This window comes from Meles meles, chromosome 1, assembly GCF_922984935.1.
Source record: "Meles meles chromosome 1, mMelMel3.1 paternal haplotype, whole genome shotgun sequence".
Classification (NCBI taxonomy): domain Eukaryota; kingdom Metazoa; phylum Chordata; class Mammalia; order Carnivora; family Mustelidae; genus Meles; species Meles meles.
Window position 1 is genome coordinate 186,275,359 of NC_060066.1, and position 20,663 is coordinate 186,296,021.

Genomic DNA, 20,663 nt, shown 5'->3' on the forward strand with positions numbered 1-20,663 from the left:
AGCCTGCTCAGATCCCACCCATCATGGGACCGTCCAGCTTCCCTGGAACCTGACCAGGTGTCACCAGGCACTGTCACTCCTACTTTGCTCCTTCTTATTCCTTTCCAGGTCTCCCTCTGACCCTCCTCCTTCCTTCACCTTGTCACCAAACAGAAACTGCCATCCTGTGTCCTTTGCTGTTTGTGGCTGTTGTTTTCCCTGCCTGTGCTATCTATTCCTCAGCCCTAGGCCTTTGTTCAGGCTGGGCCCTTCCTCTGCAGTGCCCTCCCTTGACATGGGGGCACATCCACTCTCAGCCCTCGAGGCCCAGCTCCAGGGTCAGCTGCAAACACTCCCTCTCCCCCAGGCTCCAGTGCACACACATCAGCAGACTCTGCTCAGCCCCGGCCTCAAAAACACACTCAGCTCTGTCCCTGCCCACCCTGTGGCCTGTTTCTGCCTTGGGTCTGATGTCAGTCTTCCCAGAGGAGGGACATGCCCTCAGGTCCCATCCTTGGGTCCCAGAGCCAGCAGGGGATGGGTGGGGCAGGCTGGGTTTGGAGCTTGGGGGTCAGAAGTGGAGGCAGCTCTTGCTGGCACCACGGTGTGCTGGACCCTGTGCCGGACACCTCAGCGCATGGGCTGCCATGCCCTCTCAGCACCAGGAGGCAGAGCTTGGGAGCAAGTCCCCTTGCAGAGGAGGGAGCCGTTCCCACCTAGGCTGCCTGGGGCCCCATCTCCCCCCGCCCCCAGCTCTGTTCAGAGCACAAGTGACCGATGGCCCCACTCTGTCTCGCAGTGGAGCGTGACCGCACCCTGGGCTACCAGGAGCCCCACTGGAAGGAGTTCCGCTTCGACCTGACCCAGATCCCAGAGGGTGAGGCGGTCACAGCCGCCGAGTTCCGGATTTACAAGCTGGCCAGCGCCCACCTGCTCAACAGGACCCTGCACGTCAGCATGTTCCAGGTGGTCAGGGAGCAGTCCAACAGGTGCCTACCCTCATGCTGCCTCCTGACGAAGCCTGGCCGGGGAGGGGACACTTCCCAGAGGACAGAAGGGGAGCTCCCTGGGGAGTACACCCCCAGAGGCAGAAGGATATTTGGCCAAAGCCTCGTGTCACTGTGGGGAGAGGCCGAGCATAGGTCCTGCTTCACATCCCTGCCATGCTGTCCTGGCTGTGGGACCGTGGGCAGGTCACTGAGCTCCCGAGAGCCTCGGTTTCCACACCCCTGCTGGGCCCAGTAACATTTTGTGCAGTACATACAATGAGAAAAGGCACACAGGGCGCCCACCCCGAGCCAGGCGGGATGGGTGACCCACGCATCGTCCCCCAGGTGGGCACTGGAAATGCAAAGGCAGCTGTGCCGGCCCTCAGTTAATTGTTTTTTCATGTCCACAGGGAGTCTGACTTGTTGTTTTTGGATCTTCAGACGCTCCGAGCTGGGGACGAGGGCTGGCTGGTGCTGGACGTGACAGCAGCCAGTGACCGCTGGTTGTTGAGCCGGAACAAGGACCTGGCGCTCCGCCTCTATGTGGAAACAGACGACGGTAAGGCTCAGGGTTGGGCAGCAGACCTTCTCCTGGGGGCTCTTCGAAGCTGCTGGCACAGAGCCAGCTGCAACCACCTCCTTTGGCCCTGGAGGCCTGGCCTCTCTCAGCCCAGCAGCTGGGGTGATAATCCCCTAACCACTTTGGGGGCTCATTGCAGTGCAGAAACCAAGGTTCCCACAGTGGGAGCTCCCTACCACGGTGGTCTCCTTCTCTCCTTTTGCAGAACCAATATTTCAGTCACTAAGAGAGAGTCCATGTTGTCCCTCCCCAAGAGCAGCCATGTATGTGGGGCGTATCCATACTGGGCAGAGCCGAAGGGAGGTGGTTATACCCTCAGACTCAGAGCAGAGAGGCCTGGGTTTGAATCCCAGCTCTGCAACACTCTAACCCGGTGACCTTGGCAGGGTACTTACCTTTGGGGTCTCACTGTCCTCCTCTGTAGAATGAGGGTTCGCATCTTCATTGATTCCCCAGGCAGCGGGGGAGAACCTCTTTCATCCCAGGCAGTGGAGAGGGGGAGGGAGAGGCAGAAAGTGGGCACAGGATGGTGGGATCTGAGCTATAGCAAGGGGCCGCCATGACTGGAGCTGTGTGGTTGGGGACGAGGTGGGAGAGGAGACTGAGAGCTGCAGGCCACATCCTGATGTGGGTGAACCGGGCCCCGTGTCAGAGTGTTGAGGGTGGCTCCCTGTATTTCATAGCAATGGAGGATGACAGGATCTGAGTCAGGATTTTAGAAAAGAGCCCTCTGAGACAGCCCCTGGAGGAGGGCACCACTCACCCCAGTGCTTAGTGAATTAGGCTTCCCAAAAGTACAGTGGGGATGGGGTGAGGGAAGTGAGTTCACAGAGGAGAAAGCTGACGGCATTGACTTAGCAGGTGACCAAGGCTCATAGGAATGTCCTGCACCTGCTGTGTCCCCTTGACATGATGGAATGGGAAGGGCCCTTCATCTCGTGGTCGTCCCCCAAAACCCAGAACCCCATCTGACCATGGGAAAAACATCAGACAAACCCAAATTGAAGGACCTGCTACAGATGCCTGACGAGTGTTTCTCAAAACTGTCCAGGTCGTCAAACACAAAGGAAGTCTGAGAGATTGTAACAGCCAGGGGATCCTAAGCAGTTGTAGGAATGGAATGCCGTGTGGGATCCGGGACGGGACCCTGGAGGAGAGAAAGGACACTGGGGAAGACCAGTGAGGTCCGAGTACATCGTGTTTAGTTTATCCTCAGATTTAGTGTTGGTTCATTAGTTGTGACAAGTACGTGGTGCTAATGTCAATGTTGGCATTTCCCGGGGAAACGGGCCTGAGTATCTGGGAACTGTCTGTACTGTCCTTGCGGCTTTTCTGTATATGTCAACTGTTGTCAAATAAAAACTTAGCATGTGTGTCCAGCAAAGGCCCTGCCCCCTAAGTCTGCAGGGACCATAGTCTGGGTTGGGGGACAAGAGCAAAGTCAGAGCAACAGGAGCCACGAGCTGCAGGGGAGAGCAGAGACCTGCTTGTTGGTTGGCGGCAGCAGAAAGGGAGAAGAGTGGATAGAAGAGGAATGATGGAAAATGTGGATTGAGCCAGTGGCCATTTTTAATAGAATCTTTATATTTTCCTGCCTGAGTAAAAGTAGAGGAGGGGCAGGCTTGAGGGAGCAAACCAAGAGTCCTTTTTCGGCAGCGATGTTATTGAGAACCCTGGCTGACATCCAGATGGAGTGTCAGCTAGGACAGGTGAGAGCTGGGGCACAGGTGGGAAGTGCCCACATCTAAGTGGCTTGAGAGGCCGGGGACTGGAGCAGGTCTCCTGGGCAGGGGTGTGGATGGAGAAGGAAGGGGACGGTCCAGAACCCTGGGGCCTCCCACATGGAGAGGGCTGCCCAGAAGGGGTGATGCAGAGGATCTCTGCTTCCCGTGGGGGTTCTGGGGTGGAGAAGGCTGCCTTCTGGTCAACTTGAGGGCTCATGGTCAGTCTTCCTCTCACAGACACCACCATAGGGCCTCTGCAGGCATGGCTCCCTCCCCATCAGGCGAGGGTCCTGGGTTTGGGTCCCACGGGGTGCGAGGCACGATGCTTCCTGAGCCTCTTGGAGTGTGGAGGGGCCAGGATGTCAGGGGTCACCTTGTCCCCGCATAAACACCCCGTGTGCCCTCCCTGCTCTGTGACGCGACAGCTGCAGCAGTCAGTTGGTCCCTACCAGGTCTAGAGCCCGGAGACAGAGGGCATGATGGCGGCCCTCCAGCAGTTCTCCAGATTGTACAGGGACCCCGTGCAGCTTGGGAAAGACATCTCCGACAGCGCCAAGCTCAGGGTCATGGCTCTGCAGGATTCCAGAGAACCTGATAAAGGCGCTGCTCAAGACACATGTCAAGGAAGCAGCAACATGGGGCTGGACGACTTTGGGCTGGGCCTTCTCCTGGAGACCAAGCAGGTCCGCCATATCATCGGCTCCGACGCGGGGGAGAACTGGTGTGAGCACCAGTACCTGTCCCGCAGCTGGGGCTGGAGCTGCCACCCCAAGGCACCCTGGGGGAGCGCATCCCTAAGGGGTGCACAGGGGTGCCCCTGTTCTACAGGCCCATGGCCTACAGGACCCTGGTGCATGAGGGAGGCGCCCCCATCAGGTACTTGCAGGAGGCCACATGGCCCTCAAGAGCCAGTGCCCAGAGGTGAGGGACTTTCTAGGGGACCACTGTCTTCCAGAGCAGCCATCTCGGCCAGGTTTGCTTTGGTGAAAGGGTGGAAGGCCCACTGCGGAGGAAACGTTATCTTCAGAAGAAGTACCAGGAGTTCCACTGTGCCCACGAGCAAAGCTGCAGAATCCTCCATGGTGGGGGCGGACGAAGCTGCGGCTGTGGGCACGTCTACCCCCGAAGACGTCCAGGTTCCTAACGCTGATATGGCCGCATCATCTGGAGGGAAAAGTATGAGAAAAGAATTGAGCATCTCATGGTGCAGCCAGAGGAAGTTGAAAAAGCCAAGTGTGTGGGTGACCCCAGGGCCCGGATCATCACATGGGCAGCTCTTGAACATGAGGATGGCATGTATGCCACCTACACTGGGGTGTAGGAATCCCGCTCCTGCCCAGCAACTACATCAGCCTGGGTGTAACTGTTCATCTTCACCATGAAAATGGGATCCTGGGCTTCCGTCCGTTTCCATTAAAAGAGGAGGCGGATGCAGATCTCATCAGTGCGGGTGAGCAGACAGTCACCATTTCCCCCGGAGGGGCTGTTTTTTCTCCCACGAAGACTCGTCTGCAGTAATTCGAGGGGACACCTCCACCTCATCATGCTGGGAGCCATGCAGGTCCTGTCTGGTGACAGGCTAACCAGGTCACCCCCAGAAAGAAGGGGAGAGGCCCGGAGGGAGCCATGGATTTGGTGTCCAGTGCCAAGGCCAGAATGGTGGTCACCATGCGACGCTGCACCAAGGACAAGGAGCCTCACTTCTTGGAGAAATGCACCGTGCCGCTCACTAGGGCGCCGTGCAGACCAAACCATCCCCAAGAAGGCTGTATTTGATGTGCACGGGAAGAAAGGCCCCACGTGGATCGAGCTCTGGGATGGCCTGATGGTGACGACGTCAAAAAGACCTCAGGCAGCCCTTTGCCCTGTCCCCAAACCTCAGACCCACACAGCAGGTGGCAGCCTGAGCTGGGAAGGAAGCCCCGGTCATAGAGAGTGGGTTTCATTGGAAACCAGAGGAGGTCTGGTCACCTCTGTCGGTGGCGCTGGCTGTCTGACCAGCTTTCCCACCGCCAGACAGACTATCCTGCCAAGAGGGATATGGCTTTAATTAAAAACCAAAGGAGAACGGAGCCCTTTATCTTGTATGTTCTGTGCATCCTGAGATGGTCTGGTACCGTCGTCGGGCACTTTGAACGCCCTCCTCACTGTGCTGTTTATGTGATATTGTGTACGGCTCGAAAGAGCCCACAGGACGGCTTTCATGGAAGGGCTTCCCCTTGTGAATGAGTCAGGAAACGTGGGGGGATGATGAGGAAGGCGTGACCACCCCCATACCCCCAAGGCCCTACTTTGCCAGCACCGTATGGCCCGTTACCCGGGGGATGCTGTCTGCATGAGCTTGTCTTCCTGCGGCCCCTCTGACTTTTCCTCTGGGGCCTTCCGTCCTCTGGCTAAATTCTGTGTCCCTGTAGCCTCCCCTCTTCCTCCCTGCACATCCTCCTCCTCGTGGCTAAATAGATGTGTCTGGAAGGACAGCAAGGCTGTCTTGCTGGGCCAGAGCACTGGCAACACAGTGACAAGGTTCCCCTGTCGATCAGCTGTCCCCTGTCGATCAGCTGTCCCCTGTGTGCTGTCAAAGGCCGCGGCTTGTGGTAGGAGGAGCTCTTGGAATCTAAGACGGACTTCTGGGTTTTCTCATCCTCAGACATGGGATTCCTGTGTCGCCCAGGACACTCAGACCCTTTCTGCCTGTTGTGGAGACCTAGACTGGCCTTTTGTCATTACTCCCTTATAACACAAGAGAGGCCATGGGGTGTTTCCTCCTGGACATAACGGGTTCATACACATGCCTGTGCAGCCATGTGCAAGTCCAGATGTGTACGTGTGTGTGAGGTAAAAAAGCCTGACACAGAGCATGATGCACGTTCTCAGCGTAGCTCTCGAGGGCATACAACCATCAGAGCAGATGGGCGAGAACTGGAGATTCTAGCTGGTGAAGGAAGGCCTTTCACGGAGGCCTCCTTGGAGCCTCGCCCCAAAGGAAGGACCAGTTCCTGGAATGGAGGGATGGAGACACCGCTCCCGAGGGGCAGCCTGGGGGTGGGGTGTTAGTGGCCAGGGACCATGACTGGGTTGGGTGTGGAATGGAAGGGCAACAAGTGGATGGATAGTGGGGCACCTTTGGGGGCTTCTGGGGAGGAAACCTGATCGGCCCTGGGTGTCAGTTTTCCAGCAGCAGTGTGGACAGGCAGAGCTCCCCCAGGAGCGGACAGTGAGACGTGTGAAGATGGTAGGAAGAAGGAGGAGGGTTGAGTTCCTCGTTCTTCCACGATGAAGTAGGCAGGGGGACAAAAGCAGACTTGATCCATAGCTGGGATTCTCCGAGTGTTTAGACAGGCACCTCAGTTGTCCTTCAGCCTTGCACAGGGTCACCTCCGTGACCACAGGGTGAGGTGGGGCCGGGTCTGTGGGAAAGAGCCAGGTGGTGCCCAGAGCAGGAGGCCTGGGATAGAGGTGGGAGTGATCTAGGTCTGGCACAGTTTGGGGGTGTGTGAATGAGGCCTTGAGCACCTGCCCCGGGACAGGATGGGGCAGGCGAGCTGGCAAGACCTTTGGGCACTGATGGAACAGACTGAGAAGTGGGGAGAGGCTGGAGGACTCATGGGTGTCCCCTGGCCCAGAGAAGCAGCATGTTCCATCGGGCCGAAGGGGAAAGGCCACAATGTGGCCCACGCTCTCAAGCATGGCTGCACACACCTGTCAAGTGCAAAAGGGCCTGCCTGCACCCTCACAAGGTCAGGTATAGAGGGGGGGGGACCCTGGGCCCCAGAGGCTCCCACCTCTGTCTTTCTAGAAAGCAGCCTTCCAGTGCCGGGCAGCCTAGGGCCCCACCACCTAGACAGCTCGGGCTTTCCCTGCAGCCCATTCTTTGCCCCTGGGAAACCCCAAGAAGATCCTTGATCAGACGGGCGCACAAGGAAAGTGAATAGTGAACACAGCCTCAGAAGACAGATCACCCTCCCTGGCTCCTCGGTGGGCAGTTCTCTCCAGGGAACAGGGAGGGTCACACCCGCAGGGGTGGAGTGAGGCCCAACACAGGGTCATGGAGTTCCACTCCGGGGTTCCATGTTGACGACAGTCACCCTCCTGCTCCCATCCACTCTGGGCTCCTCGTGGCCTCTGGCATTGCCCTCTGCTCACAGGCCTTGTATATGTATTGTAGCTCCGTGTCCTTGTGGTTCTGCTGCTTCCTCGTGGCTGACTTGCTGTGACCCAAACTCTTTTGAATGGCTTCTTTCTGGGCTCCTTCCAGGGTCAGCTCCTGCTGCTGATGACCTCCTGTCCAGCAGTATTGTTCCCAAGTGAGCCTCTAATGGGTCCAGGGAATTTGTGTGTGGCAGGTGATGTCATAGGTCAGAGTTCAGTCTCTGGATTGATTTGTTGTTCAGTCAACTTGGCCCAAGGACATGGCCTACAGCACAGCTGTTGAAGGGCTGACCTTTACCAGCTGAGCAGGACTGTGGTTGGGGCAGGCAGTGCCCTTGACCTGTGGTGTATCCCAGTGACTCATAATAGACCCACCAATGGAGCAAACATAGGTATTTGTACATGTGGATGTCTGTATACTGTATGATAAACGCATGTGTTTCTGTACATACGTGTGTGTGTGTCAGGGTGGCCACATCGAGGGGACAGGGACACGGAAGGGGAACAGTTGGCTCTGTGTTATAAAGCATAAAACTGAGTTAGTAATCCTCTCATGTTGTTTAAGAAAATTCCACAGGAAGAGAAAATGAAGGGGTCTGTGGCACTCTCGTCTTCACAGTGGAAGCCAGAAAATCACTGATGTGTTTAAAGTGAAGCTAATATCTAAATATTATGGTGTATTTTCTCAAAGGATTTTATATATTTGAAATGCTCATTGTGGAGATTTTAACAGCAGTGAATGTGTTTATATGAAAAAGTTGGAAAAAATACAGACACTCATGGTCACCATTGTGTAAACCTTCAATTGACATGAAAATATTCCAGAAATATGAAAATGCTGTGTTGGAGGGTGGAGAGATTTCAGAGGAATCTTTTTTTTCTCAAAGGTTACTTTATAGTTGCTACTGTAGTACTTGGACAATTGAAAAATCAGGAGGCAGGGAGCCTGGTGGCTCAGTCAGTTGAGCAGCCTGGCTAACTCTTGGTTTTGGCCCAGGTCATGATCTCAAGGTCATGAGATCAAGCCCCGCATGGGTCTCTATGCTAAGCTGGGAGTCAGCTTGAGATTCTCTCTCCCTTGTCCTCTGCCCCTCCCCAGTCAAAATAAATAAATAAATCTTTAAAAAAATCGGGAGGTCCTTTGGAAATACAAAGAGGTACAGGAAGTTAGTTTTATTGGTGGAGCCGACATTTCCAGGGATCATGTCTGTGTTTCTTAAGGCATCCCCGTCTTTAAGCAGCTTTGGGACCAAATCCCATTTTCACGGGTAACCCTCTTCCTAGCCAGAGGCCCCTGTATTTCCCTGCCCACAGTCTTTTCTCTCTTGTTTGACCCACAAACCTGGGGTTAACTCTTAAGTGAATAAGAACTTGGGGTCTGGAATTAGACGTGGGCTGAATCCCCAGCTCTGGGACTTTGGCCTGATGTTGCTGCCCTGCTGTCCCCGGTGTCCCGATTGTGGGCATCAAGGGACACTTAAGGCCCTGCTCTTGGGAGCAGCAGGCAGAACAAGCCCTCGCTATGTCCTGGCAGCTGCTCCCATCTGCTGGGGCACAATCCATTGAGTCCTCCAAAAGCATGGGGTGGGTGGGAGAACTTGGGCCTTGGAGCTCTCAGACGGCGATAGGAACCACAGTTCTGTGCTCCTCTGGCTATGGGGCTCCAGAGTTTCTCCGTGAAGCACGTGGACTGGGTTACTGTGGAGAAACATGAGGTCACAAGTGGGAGTCGCTCAAACCTGTAAAGGGCTTCACAGATGGCAGTGTTGACCACTGTCACAAATGACGACCCTGTGTTGGCAAGGCCCCCCTCCCCTGTCTTCCTTGGACCATCTCCTTTGGGTCTCCAGATGAGGAAACTGAGGCCCTCCGCCTCCATGCGCCAGAGCCCGTGCAGTCTCTAGTGGAAGGGTTCCTGCTGTACCCCATGCCTGGCCCTGCCTGTGAGTGACCACCCTCTCTCCTGTCTCTATCCCAGGGCACAGCACGGATCCTGGCCTGGCCGGTCTGCTGGGGCGACAGGCACCACGCTCCAAGCAGCCTTTCCTGGTCACCTTTTTCAGGGCCAACCCCAGTCCCGTCCGAGCCCCTCGGGCAGCCAGGCCCCTGAAGAGGAGGCTGCCGAAGAAAACCAATGAGCTGCCACATGCAAACAGACTCCCAGGGATTTTTGGTGAGGTCCAGGGCAGGCCTGGGGCTGGGCCCCAGAACAGCTCTGGGGGACAGAACCCTCCAGGCCTGCCATAGGTTCAAGCCTGTGCTTACCCTCTAGCATTTTCCTGACACCCTCCTTTGTCCTGTGTGCCTTGAAGACCAGCCACTGCCCTCTCTGTCCCTGCCACCCAGAAGCACCTTCTCAGACCTCCCCTGGCTCACCAGGGCTTTTTCCAGAAGTCTCTGTCAGCACCAGGTGCCCCTTCCTCCAAGCACTTGTGGCTCTCAGGTCTCCCCTGGGGACCCTGAGGAAACACAATTGTTTTCTCCCCACCTGACCAACTTCCTTAGGATCGGGGTGGGCCTGCCCTGCCCTCCTGCCCTCCTTTCTTCCGTAGGGAGTCAGCCCTTTGGCCTCCATGGAGCCACTCAACCCGGTGGAACGGGTGCGGCAGAAGAGTGGGGGGAGGTCAGTAGGTGTCTCTGCAGAGGAGGAGTGGCCTGATGTCCTGGGCCCCCTTGGCCTCTTTATTGGTGCCTTCGGGGCCACAGGTTGGAAGTCAAAGGAGGCTGGGCTCAGTGCAGGGTTACTCTGTAGCTATCGGGAGCCACCTGGAGCCATGGAAGTTTCTCAAGCTGGGTCAGGGCACCAACAGAGCTGCAGGATGGGCTTTATGACACCACATGCGTTAGTTCCTCTTCTTTCATTTATTCAATAAATGTGCCCAGTGGGCTGTCCCCACCCTGGGAGCCCCCGGGGGTAGCTGCGTGAGCAGGAACCCCAGAAAATACCTGTGCTTCTGTCCCTGCAGACGATGTTCACGGCGCCCACGGCAGGCAGGTTTGCCGGCGGCATGAGCTCTATGTCAGCTTCCAGGACCTCGGCTGGCTGGTAATTTCTGACTCTCCTCCTCCTTCTTAAATGACAGTCCCCACCCAAAGATCCTAAGTGTAGCTCCAGGAGGAGGTAGAATTATGGGCGATTTTCATTTTCTCATGCATTAGGTTCTTCTGTGTTTTCTGAAGGGAAAATGTCTTCCTTTTATTGTGAGAAGTGCTTTTTGGTAAAAACCATGAAAAGAGGGATGGTTTGAATCCTCAGCCCTAACAGGTCATATCTGCAACAGGGAAACGGAGGCCATGGCGGGCAGCGCGCCTGCGCACCTGCTGGAACTGCAGCTCTAGGAGGTGTGGGCAGTGGGGGCAGGTGGGAAGGACAAGGCCCGGGCTGACTGCACATGAGGGGGACAGAGCTGTGCCCAGCCCTACCTGCTGAGAGTCTCCCGGTGGTGCCCAGCCTCTTGAGGGAGCCTGTCTGAAGGGACCCTGGGGTTGGCTGGCTGGCCTGAGGCTGGGGGATGGATGCGGGGCAGCCCCGAGCTGTCCTGTGCCGGGTGCTAGATTCAGGAGCTCAGGAGGGGGCATCTGGATGGAACTCACCTTCTCCCCTTACACCCCCAGGATTGGGTCATTGCCCCCCAAGGCTACTCGGCCTATTACTGTGAGGGGGAGTGCTCGTTCCCACTGGATTCATGCATGAATGCCACCAACCATGCCATCCTGCAGTCCCTGGTCAGTACTGCGTCTGTCTGGTCCGGCTCCCGGGGAGGGGGGTTGGCACAGCCAGGTGAATGGAAGCCCCTGCCAGGGGGTCAGGGGGCTCTCTCTGCCCAGAACCTTCCCTGCACACATGAGCAGTGACGGCCCGCGCTTGGAGGGAAATGGGTGCCTGTATGGCCGTGCTGGCCGTGTAGACGCCTATGCACCTCAACCTGCATATACCTGACTTACCCTGACTGCTGGTGCACACCAACCTCTGTGCACTGCACACACACGTGTGAGGACTCCACAGACAGTATGCGGGTACCCAGATTTACAAGACATGCTTGCTCATAGTCAGACACACGGCACCTGCATAACAGACGTGCATCCCTCCTGGGGCCCATGTGCTCTGAACACACACATCACTGTGTGCACATGAGTGACATGCATGTGCGCTCAGCTGCCTACTGCGTGTGTGTGCAGGGAGGGGCGCAGGTGTGCCCTGCTGAGCTGCTGGGATCCGGCCTCCCCTGTTCACCTCCCCGCTGGCACTTTTTCCCTTTGTGCTTTCTGCAGACGGTATGGCTTCGGGAGCTGTGGCTGGGGTACCTTCACAAGCTGCCGTTGATTGCTAAGTGTTTTAAATGTTTGTTGGTTCAAGGGTTGAGATTTCTTTCTAGAACATTTAGGTAGAATCCACCCCATGTTAATCTAGTAATAGGTGACGTGATGTTTCTGAGGGAGAGTAAACATATTGGCAACAGCAGCTTTGATCCTGTGGTGACAATGCCTTTCTCAGACCCAGTGGGAATGGCTGCCCCCAGGAGCCCTTTTCCTGGGAGAAGCTCGGGAGTGATGAGATGTGTGTGCTTCCTCCGGCCCACGGGGGCGATGGGTGATGGTCACCCATGTCAGGATGGCTGGGTGGACTCAGGCTGCAGGGCAGTGGGGGTGGGGGGCAGCTGGGAAGGTGATGCTGGGGTTGGGCAGGGGCTGGTGCACAGGGGCTTATGGTCCCACCTAGGATGCTGGGTGGGTGGACTGATTTCCAAGGAAACTGAGAAGCTGGTGCAGGGTTTTAGCAACACTAGGTCAATGATCTGACTTACTCTAGAAGTAACTGGCAGCATCACGCAGATGGATGGGGTCAAGGGTGGGGCAGGCGGAGAGCTGAGTGAGGGGCTGCTGTGGTCACCCGACAAGGGGTGGGGGCAACTGGTGGAGGGTGGAGGTAAGGCTGCTCATGGGCATCGGTGTGGGGTGGGAGGAACCCAGGAGCCCACAGGTGAGGGCCATGTGAAGACAGGGATGGGGAGCCTTGTCGGGGGCAGAGTCGTTGCTGGGGGACGAGATGGAAGGGGGACAGCAGTTCTGCACCAGCTGCACCATAAGATTGGGGTCCCATTAGATCTCAAGCAGGGCTGCCGGTGGGAAACCAAACCGACAGATCTGACGTCCGAGAGGCGGCCAGGCTGAAGCTCTGTGAGAGAGGGGCATGTGGCTGAGCTTCAAGTCCTCGGAACAGATGAGCTCCTCTGGGAAGACTGCAGACACTGGAAAGGTGGCTAGGACTGGCCTCCTCTGTGGGGATGCCAGGGCAGTGATGGGGGTCTTGGGGTGTCCTGGGGACCAAGGGAAGGAAGCATTTCCTGTGGGCTCATCCTCCCAGCCCTCTCCACGCAGCAGTCAGGGGCCCCACTAAAGCACAGCTGAGCACCTTGTTCTCAGCTCAGAAACTCGCCTTGCCTCCTATCATTCCCCAGAGGAAGGCTGAGCCTGGGACACAGAGCTCCTCACGAGCCGCCCTGCTGACCTTGCCAGCATCCCCTCATGCCCCCGTGTCCTTATCTCTCTGCACAGGCCTAATGCCAGGATGGCCTGAGTTTCCCACCTTTCTGGCTTTGCACTTGCTGTTCCCCCCACTTCGAAGGCCGCCTCCCCCGCTCTGGGACCAGCTATCACCTGCTTACCTGCACACCTCATGTCTGTGGCCCTTCCCTGCTGGGGGCAGTCACCATGCTTATGCTCCCAGTGCTGAGGACCTGTGTGCTGTGCCAACCCCCATGGGTCCTGTTTGTCCACTGGAATGTTCCCTGTCTCCCCTTCCTCCCCACTAAGTCTGTGAGAGTAGCGACCATGTCTGGGACATTTCTGTGCTCCATCCTGGCAGAGCTGGCACAGGATACATGTTCTAGATATGTTCGTGTTGGAAATGAGAAAAGAACCATTATATTCATTTGGCAGAAAAGAAAATGAGCTCCATAGATGCATGATTTGTACCCAAAAATGCATAGCCAGTAAGTGACCCTCCAATTTGGTCCCCCAGAGGCTCAAAGACAGGCTGAATGGAATGGCACATTAGCCTCCATGGATCATTCTGTTTGGTGCCAGATAGGGTAAAAGGCCTTCTTTCTGTCCTTAGCTAACAAAGCTCCTGTCTGGGGGGAGTCTCAGGAAGGCCGCACCCCTGCAGTGCCTGATTTCTCCCCAACACCCCAGTGCAGAAAAGGCCCTCCCTGGTTTCCAGACATGTGGAGCCCCATGGCTGGTGCAGATGGGCCGCTGGTGCAGGTGGGCCGGTGTCTCCCGGTTTCTTCCACATGGACCCACGAACACCAAGCACTGTCCCTGCACCTGGAGCTGCCAGACAGGTTGCCCCCAGCCAGGTTTGTCTGGGTCCCTCTAGGCAGGCTCCGAGAGGTCCAGAGTCCTGGGCTGCAGGGTGGCCACCACCCCTGGGTGTGGTAGGCTTCATCTTCTCTCCTGCCCACCTCCCCACCTTGGTCACCTCCCTGTGGGGGGCCCCGGACCGGAGTCACAGGTAGGGCAGCCCATCCTGCCACTGCTCAGGAGAACTATTTTTAGGAGGCTGAGAACAGGCTGCTCCCTCAGGAAGGCTCTTTGCTGGCAGTCAGGCTGTTAGGAGGGTCACAAATCCCCACACCTGGTCCCCGTCCCACCACCAAGAGCCACGTGACTCGGCAGCATGTGCAGCTTCCACACGCTTGGTCTCCGTCTGCCCAGAACAGAGCTGCCTTGGAGGTCATTGTCAGGGCTGGGACGTGCTTTGAGGAGTAAGAGTGCCGGACACTACGGTGGTGGACCGAGGATTCTGGGCTTTGTTTGGTTCTGGGAACATTCACTGGCCCACATTTGGGAGGGGAGACAGATGGCAAACAGCTAATGGGGACAAGAGACAATGCAGACACATCATGAAAGCACAGAGGACAGAGGGGTCCCTGGAGGGCTCCTGGGTACACCATGTGCAGGGGTGTCCTGTCTGAGGGGAGTAGGTAGGCCCTGAGGGCAGCAGGGCAGGGCAGAGGGACAGGGGGACAGGATGTGGCAGGTCCCTGCGTGAGCACCTGCCTGGGCTGCAGGCGGAGGACAGAGCAGGGGAGGGTGAGTGGCCAGAGACTCTGGGGCCAGCAGGAGTGAGGGCGGGGGTGCCGGGGCAAGGCCGCCATGTTCACGCCTCTGCCTGCCCCCTGCTCCGGCCAGGTGCACCTGATGAAGCCGGATGCAGTCCCCAAGGCATGCTGCGCCCCCACCAAGCTAAGCGCCACCTCCGTGCTCTACTACGACAGCAGCAACAATGTCATCCTGCGCAAGCACCGCAACATGGTGGTCCGGGCCTGCGGCTGCCACTGAGACCAGTGCCCACCGCAGGGGCCCCCCTCCCCCCGCCCAGGACAGGCCCCTCTCCAGAGCCAGGAAACCCTCAAACCCAGCCAGACTTCGGCGGGTTGGCCCTCACAGATCAATGTATCTGTGCTCCTCTCTCCTTCCTGCCAGGGCTGGATCTTCTCCAGACCCCTCTGTCCCCTTCTCTGCCTGAGGTTTTGATGGTCTCTTGGCCTCCGGGCCTGGTGGTCTGAGTCATCAAGCAGGTTCTCTCCCAGCCTCCTCCTCCAAAAGCAGGTGCTGCCCAACATTTTGCATTTGGAACAAAAGTCTGAGGACCTATTCTTGTCCACTGCTGGCCCAGGCTTGGGGTAATATGGGGTGAACTGAGAAGCACCTGGGACCCCAAATGGCTACCTCGGGCTCTTCACAGTTCATTTCAGGGCATGGATATGTGTAGACATGGTCTAGTCCACCTCCGGTTGCCTGCCCCTCCCAGGCATTTGCTGGGCACTTTTGTTAGAATGTGGACTCGCCCTCATTGTTGTCGTGGATCTGAATTATCAGCCTGCTGGGAGGCATGTGGGTCAACTCAAGAACGAGCCAGATGAACAACATGATGTAGGGCAAAGGCCGATGGCATCTGTCTCCTCCCAACTTTCTGCCTTGATCTGCCTCTGCTGTCTGGGGAAGAAGTGCCGGGCATGGACATCTGACCTTTGTAGAAACAAAAAATTTGGAGGGCCTCACTCACCTGTCTGTCCGCACACTGAATCATGAGGAGCTCAGCTCCCTGGAAAAGTTACCTTTTTATTGCGCCTAGCAGGTAGATACATTGGGTGGTCCAGGAGGACAACGCTCAGCACAGATGACATCATTTCGCTTTCTCTTTGGCATGGCAAACATCAGTCATCAAACTTGATATTTTTTCTTTACAAACCTGTATAGAATTTCAAAATGATCCATATTAAAACTCCACACAGCCACTGCCAAGAGATCAGAGTTGACACATGAAGTAAAAACTGTTTGCCATCTTCTGGCGTGCTAAGGAGCAATCCCCTTCATCCACAGCCATACCTCTGTGATCCTGGGCAGCCTGTGTCCAGGGCTAGGGCCTCCCAGCACCTGTGTATGTCCGGAAGTTGTCAGAAACAGGCTGTCATAATCTGCACCACCCTGTGTGCCCTGGAGCGCCATCCTGTTTCTCGAGACCTGTGAGCCAAAGAAAAGGCCCCTGTCCCAGGGGAGTGACAGGCAGTAATGTGGCTGGCCCCAGGTGGGGAGGTTCCCGGAAACCACTGTTCTCCTTGGAGTAGCCACCGCAGGCAGCTGGGCTGTTTATTTGATTTCTGACTTGCTAAGCCTGTAATTTACCTGCTGGCACAGAATCCAGCTGCCCGAATCCTAAAATACTGTCATTAAAAGCAGTTCGTGGGGTCGCCCCACCCCACAGGCACAGCCCAGCCGAGGTGGAGCCCCCCCATGTGCCCAAGGATGAGTCCTTCAGCAGTCATTCCGCACCCTGAGGAGGGGCCTGGGACAGCGGGTGTGGACGCTGAGGCCCTGCTGCAGGGGACCCCGCAGGACAGCGGCCCCTCCACAGGGACTGGGAGGCGAGTCTGGAGCGAGCACAGAGGGAAACCCTCCCTGTACACAGAGGTTGGGCCCAGACTCTTGACAAAGTGGTGAGTTCCCCATCAGTGCAGGGATCTAAACTCTGGCCTACAGGATAGGAGACCAGACTCATAGGTGACTTCTCCCTCTGGGCCTCATTTTCCATCTGTACCTGAAGGCAGTGGGCTTTTTGGGTCTCCAAAGGGCCTCCTGCCAGAAATCTGTCTGCCAGCCCTTTCTCACACTGTGCCAAGAAACAGCCTCATGATCCTGAACTTGGGGATCCAGTGGCAGTCAGATCAGAGTTGGTATATAATAGGGAACCTGTTTGCCATTCTAGTCCTTTGATGCTTCTGTCTTCCTAACATCAAGGACTGTCCTTTAGGCAAATATAAATTTAACATTAGCCAATTATTTTAACTACTTTTTATTTCACCTGGTATGTTTTGTGCCCCGCCAACAGTCCAGCACAATTCGGGGTGCACCAGCAATGTCTGTCAAATCACTCAAAGGTTTATAGACTAGGAGTGCACCTCACCTGTCAGGCTGAGCATGGCACGAATGCCTGGAGGTCGCCACCCTCCTTTTGCACGCTCAACACCTGAAGAGTAAGCCTTTGCCTGCCGACCTGGGTCAGACTTAGAGCAACCGTTGCCATCCATGCCATCACTGAATGAGAGCGCACAGAAAAAGCCCTGAGCAGAGAAACAATTGTGAATGGATATAAGGCCCACGCATTTTATCCCGTTTATTGCAGGATACTGCATGCATTCACTGCATGCGATGTATTCCCAGTTACCTGTTTGCTGAGCCACGCACAGCAGCTGCAGGGAACAGCCCACAGGCCACCATTTCCCTCTCTCACTCAGGGCATGGCTTATCTGGGTGCACGGGACCAGAAGGATAAATACGGGCCGTTGGTTACACGCACCAACAGCTCTGTGGAGTCAGCGACTGCTGCCAGGAAGGGGGGGCCTGTGGGAAAAGGCTGAGAAGAAACGCAGCGGTCTGTCTTGGTTTGGGCAGTGCGAGGCTGGCCTCGAGGCCAAGTCAGTGTATCAGTGTTCACAGTTTTCTAAGGTGGGGAAGTGACCCATTATGGAAAAATCCCTAAGAAATAGAAAAAGAGGCAGCATAGCAAGAGGACAGAATTTTGAAGTCAAATGGGTTTGAATCCGTTTTTCTTTTGTGGAGCAAGGTATTGGTTCTTTCCTTCCAGGCCATTACAAACATATGGACATTCACATTTAGGACAATGTCTGCCATCTGAACACTTAGCAACAGGTGCCTGGTGGCATCATTACAAAAGAATTTACTGATTTGCTTAGCCCTTTCCACGTTTGTCCACTAAACCTCCTCCCAGAAAGTGTGCTGTAGGTGAAGGAGTATTTATTTCAGAGTTGTGCTTTTTCCTGGAAAATCTAGACCCTGCAATCCATGGAGGGAAGACCTTGTGTTCCCACTTGCTTTCAAGGCCCAAGGAAAATGCCTGGTTATGGCCAAGGCTGTGAATCTTTCCCTGTGTTCCCAGAGGCAAGGGGATCCCACCAGCCTGCTGAAGGTACAAAGCTTGACCCACCTTTTAAAAAAATGGGTTTTTCATTTATTACAAAAATAATGCAGTTTTGGAGGAAAAATTGGGGAAAAAATGCAACTGAAATCACAATTGTATGACTCAGATAAACACTTAATATTTTGGTGAATTTATTTCTAGGCTTTTTTCTTAGCATATACACATACAGATGTTTATATATTATAGACAGATATTTTTACAAAATTGGGATCATACCGTCTTCTATAAATTGCTTTGAAATATGCTTTTCCCACTTTATTATGCAGTAAAAAATTTTTCCTGTTAATAAATGTTTTTTGAAAACATGGCTTTTTAGATTTTTAACCCCTGAAGCCTATGAGACTCAGTGTTCACAACTAAAAAGTAGGTCCCTAATGCCTTCCTGGGAGGGTTGCTGTAGGCTGTCATGACTGGCACCTAGAGCCCACAGCGCCTGAAGGCAGACGTGCTGTCTGAGAGGGAGCTCCAGCAGCCGCAGGCCTGATCTCAGAGCCACAGCCCAAAGGAGTCTGCGCACTGGCAAAACCCAACCCTGTTTGCCACAATGGAGCAATGTGCACACCGACCAAGCCACCCTGGATGGGAGCCAGGCAGACCAAGGAAGGCAATCTGCCCTTTGGGCCATAGCAAATGCTGCATGGCACCTTCAGGTCCACTTCTGACAGTGCAGAGACTTCCCATGCAACAGGCTGGTGCTGGGCTGTGATAGCTGAACCAGGCCGTGGGGCCACTCTTCCCCAGGCCCCAGGCCCCAGGCCCCTCCTGCCTGGCAGAGAAGAGCGTGGTTTCCTTGGGTCTCCCCAGAGGGTCCAGACTAATTACAGGACCATGACTGTGTCTTCCCCCAGGGCCTTGGGCCCCTGCCATAGCCTGAGGCTAGAGCCCAGTAAACCCCCCAGGACCACATTAAACTATGTGTAGGCAGGCCAAGCTTCTTATCCCAGCTCTGCCATATTCTGGGTGACCTTTGCAGCATGTCACCCAAGCCTTGGTTTCCCTCTGTATAGGGTTCCACTGTGGATACGATAATACCTGTGGATACTGGGGAGCGCACTGGGAGGGGCAGTGGTGCCCAGTGGGTGCTACCAGGGAAGAACAGAAAGCAACAAGGTCATTGTCACAGAAGTTAGTCCCCTCTCGGGAGGTGGCCATGCTATGCCCTTTAAACACAAACTTTCCTAGTGACTGACCTGTGATGGCCAGCGTTTGCCCTCACAGTGGAGGCCTGTGCTTTGGGGGAAGGTCTCCTTTGGAGCCCCACAGGGCCAAGGGTAACCATGTGGTACATCCTGGCCACAAGGAGACAGAAACCCCAAGCAGGAGCTCAGCTAAGGGCTGGGAGTCTGTTGGGCCCAGAAAAGCCAGAGGCAGGGCCAGAATGCCCTCATCCCTCACAGGAGCGCTCCTGGGGCCACCAGGGCCAGGAGGCATCAGGCCTCTCCTGCACCTGGCTTGTCCAGATCTCAAGATGAAAAAGCCCAGCCCAGTGGATTCTGAATGGTCCTAGTAACCCAATCACAGAGAGGTGTCTAGTGACCATGGGGCTCAGTTCCTGCTTGGGGCCTTCAGCAGCTGAGGGATTCTTGAAAACCATCTGACTAAGCAATATGTGGAGAGGGAAGGGAGAGAGAAGCCAGCCTGACATGAGCAGTAGCTGCATTAGAAGGAGCAGAGCCCAGCACAGGGTGGGGCCATGTCTTTCAGCCATTAGCAAGCTCTTCCGGTAAAGGTTCGAGTAGTCAATATTTTAGGCTTTGAAGCTGTGTTGGTTCATTTTATGTGTCAGCTTGGCTAAGCCACGATAGCTGGTTTTTGGTAAAACACCAGTCTAGATGTTGCTGGAGAAGGTACTTTCCAGATGTGATCAATCTAAGTCAGCAGACTGGAAGTAGCATAGATTACCCTCCATAATGTGGGTGGGCCTCATCTAATCAGTGGAAGGCTGTTAAGAGAGAGAAGACAGAGACTGCACGAGGAAGGAGGAATTCTGCCTCCAGCCAGCCTTGGGATTCGAACTGCAACATCAACTCTTTCCTGGGTCTCCAGCCTGCCAGCCTGCCAGAATTCCGACTTGCAAACCCCACAATCATGAAGCCAAGTCCTTAAAATAAATCCATCTCTATATGCACATCTACACTTATCCTACCAGTTCTGTTTCTCTGGAAAGCTCTACCTAGGGACCATACAATATCTGTCCCTGCAGTAGGGACACAGCCACAGATAATATGTAAATGGATGGATATGGCTGGATTCCAGTAACTTTATGCACAAAAGCAGCAGCAGGCTGAATTAGGCCCACAGAGTTGGGTGACCTTCTGCCTCCAGATAAATAAGCAAAATACCTGGCACAGAGAAGGCACTTTTGAGTTATAAAATAGCATTTACAAATACCGTAGAATGGGGGCGCCTGGCTCAGTCAGAGCAGGCGACTCTCGATCTCAGGGTCACGAGTTCAAGCCCCATACTGGGCGTAGAGCTTACTTAAAAAAACCTCTGTAGACTGACGATGAAGAAACAAATGAATTGTTGACTGGCCAGGAGGAGTTCAGGAGTGGAGGCAGCCGGACACAGAGATGTCTTTGGTATTTCTGATCTCCATTGTCCTGACCATAGTCTGACAAGGGTACTGGGCTTCAGATCTCCCACCTGGCATCTCCGGGAATCCACCCAAGGGAGGAAAGGAAAGCTAAGCCCTACCCCTCTGGCAGCCTAACTCAGCAGGACCGCTCAGCCAC

General features: G+C 55.3%; 2 protein-coding genes across 6 annotated transcripts in view; both read left to right on the forward strand.

Annotated features, from left to right (window-relative positions):
- Window positions 1-18,233, forward strand: part of BMP8B (bone morphogenetic protein 8b) — a 32,957-nt gene extending 14,724 nt beyond the window's left edge. The window contains exons 2-9 of one of the 5 annotated variants that reach the window (XR_006818032.1): window positions 779-968; window positions 1,379-1,527; window positions 9,400-9,594; window positions 10,388-10,467; window positions 11,037-11,147; window positions 11,694-11,696; window positions 12,526-12,678; window positions 14,619-14,751. Coding sequence is in view for 3 of the 5 variants with exons in the window: in XM_046002518.1 (XP_045858474.1) it covers window positions 779-968; window positions 1,379-1,527; window positions 9,400-9,594; window positions 10,388-10,467; window positions 11,037-11,147; window positions 14,619-14,768 (875 nt within the window). In the remaining 2 variants the exon portion in view is untranslated. The other 4 variants (XR_006818033.1, XM_046002518.1, XM_046002528.1 and 1 more) reach the window with 4 other exon arrangements.
- On the forward strand, window positions 3,752-5,179 carry OXCT2 (3-oxoacid CoA-transferase 2). The gene is given in 13 exon segments (XM_046013599.1): window positions 3,752-3,831; window positions 3,833-3,894; window positions 3,897-4,013; window positions 4,016-4,150; window positions 4,153-4,227; window positions 4,230-4,418; window positions 4,421-4,575; window positions 4,578-4,751; window positions 4,754-4,793; window positions 4,796-4,846; window positions 4,849-5,014; window positions 5,016-5,129; window positions 5,131-5,179. Coding segments are annotated over 13 exon segments (1,407 nt in total).
- Window positions 18,234-20,663: the final 2,430 nt, after the last annotated feature.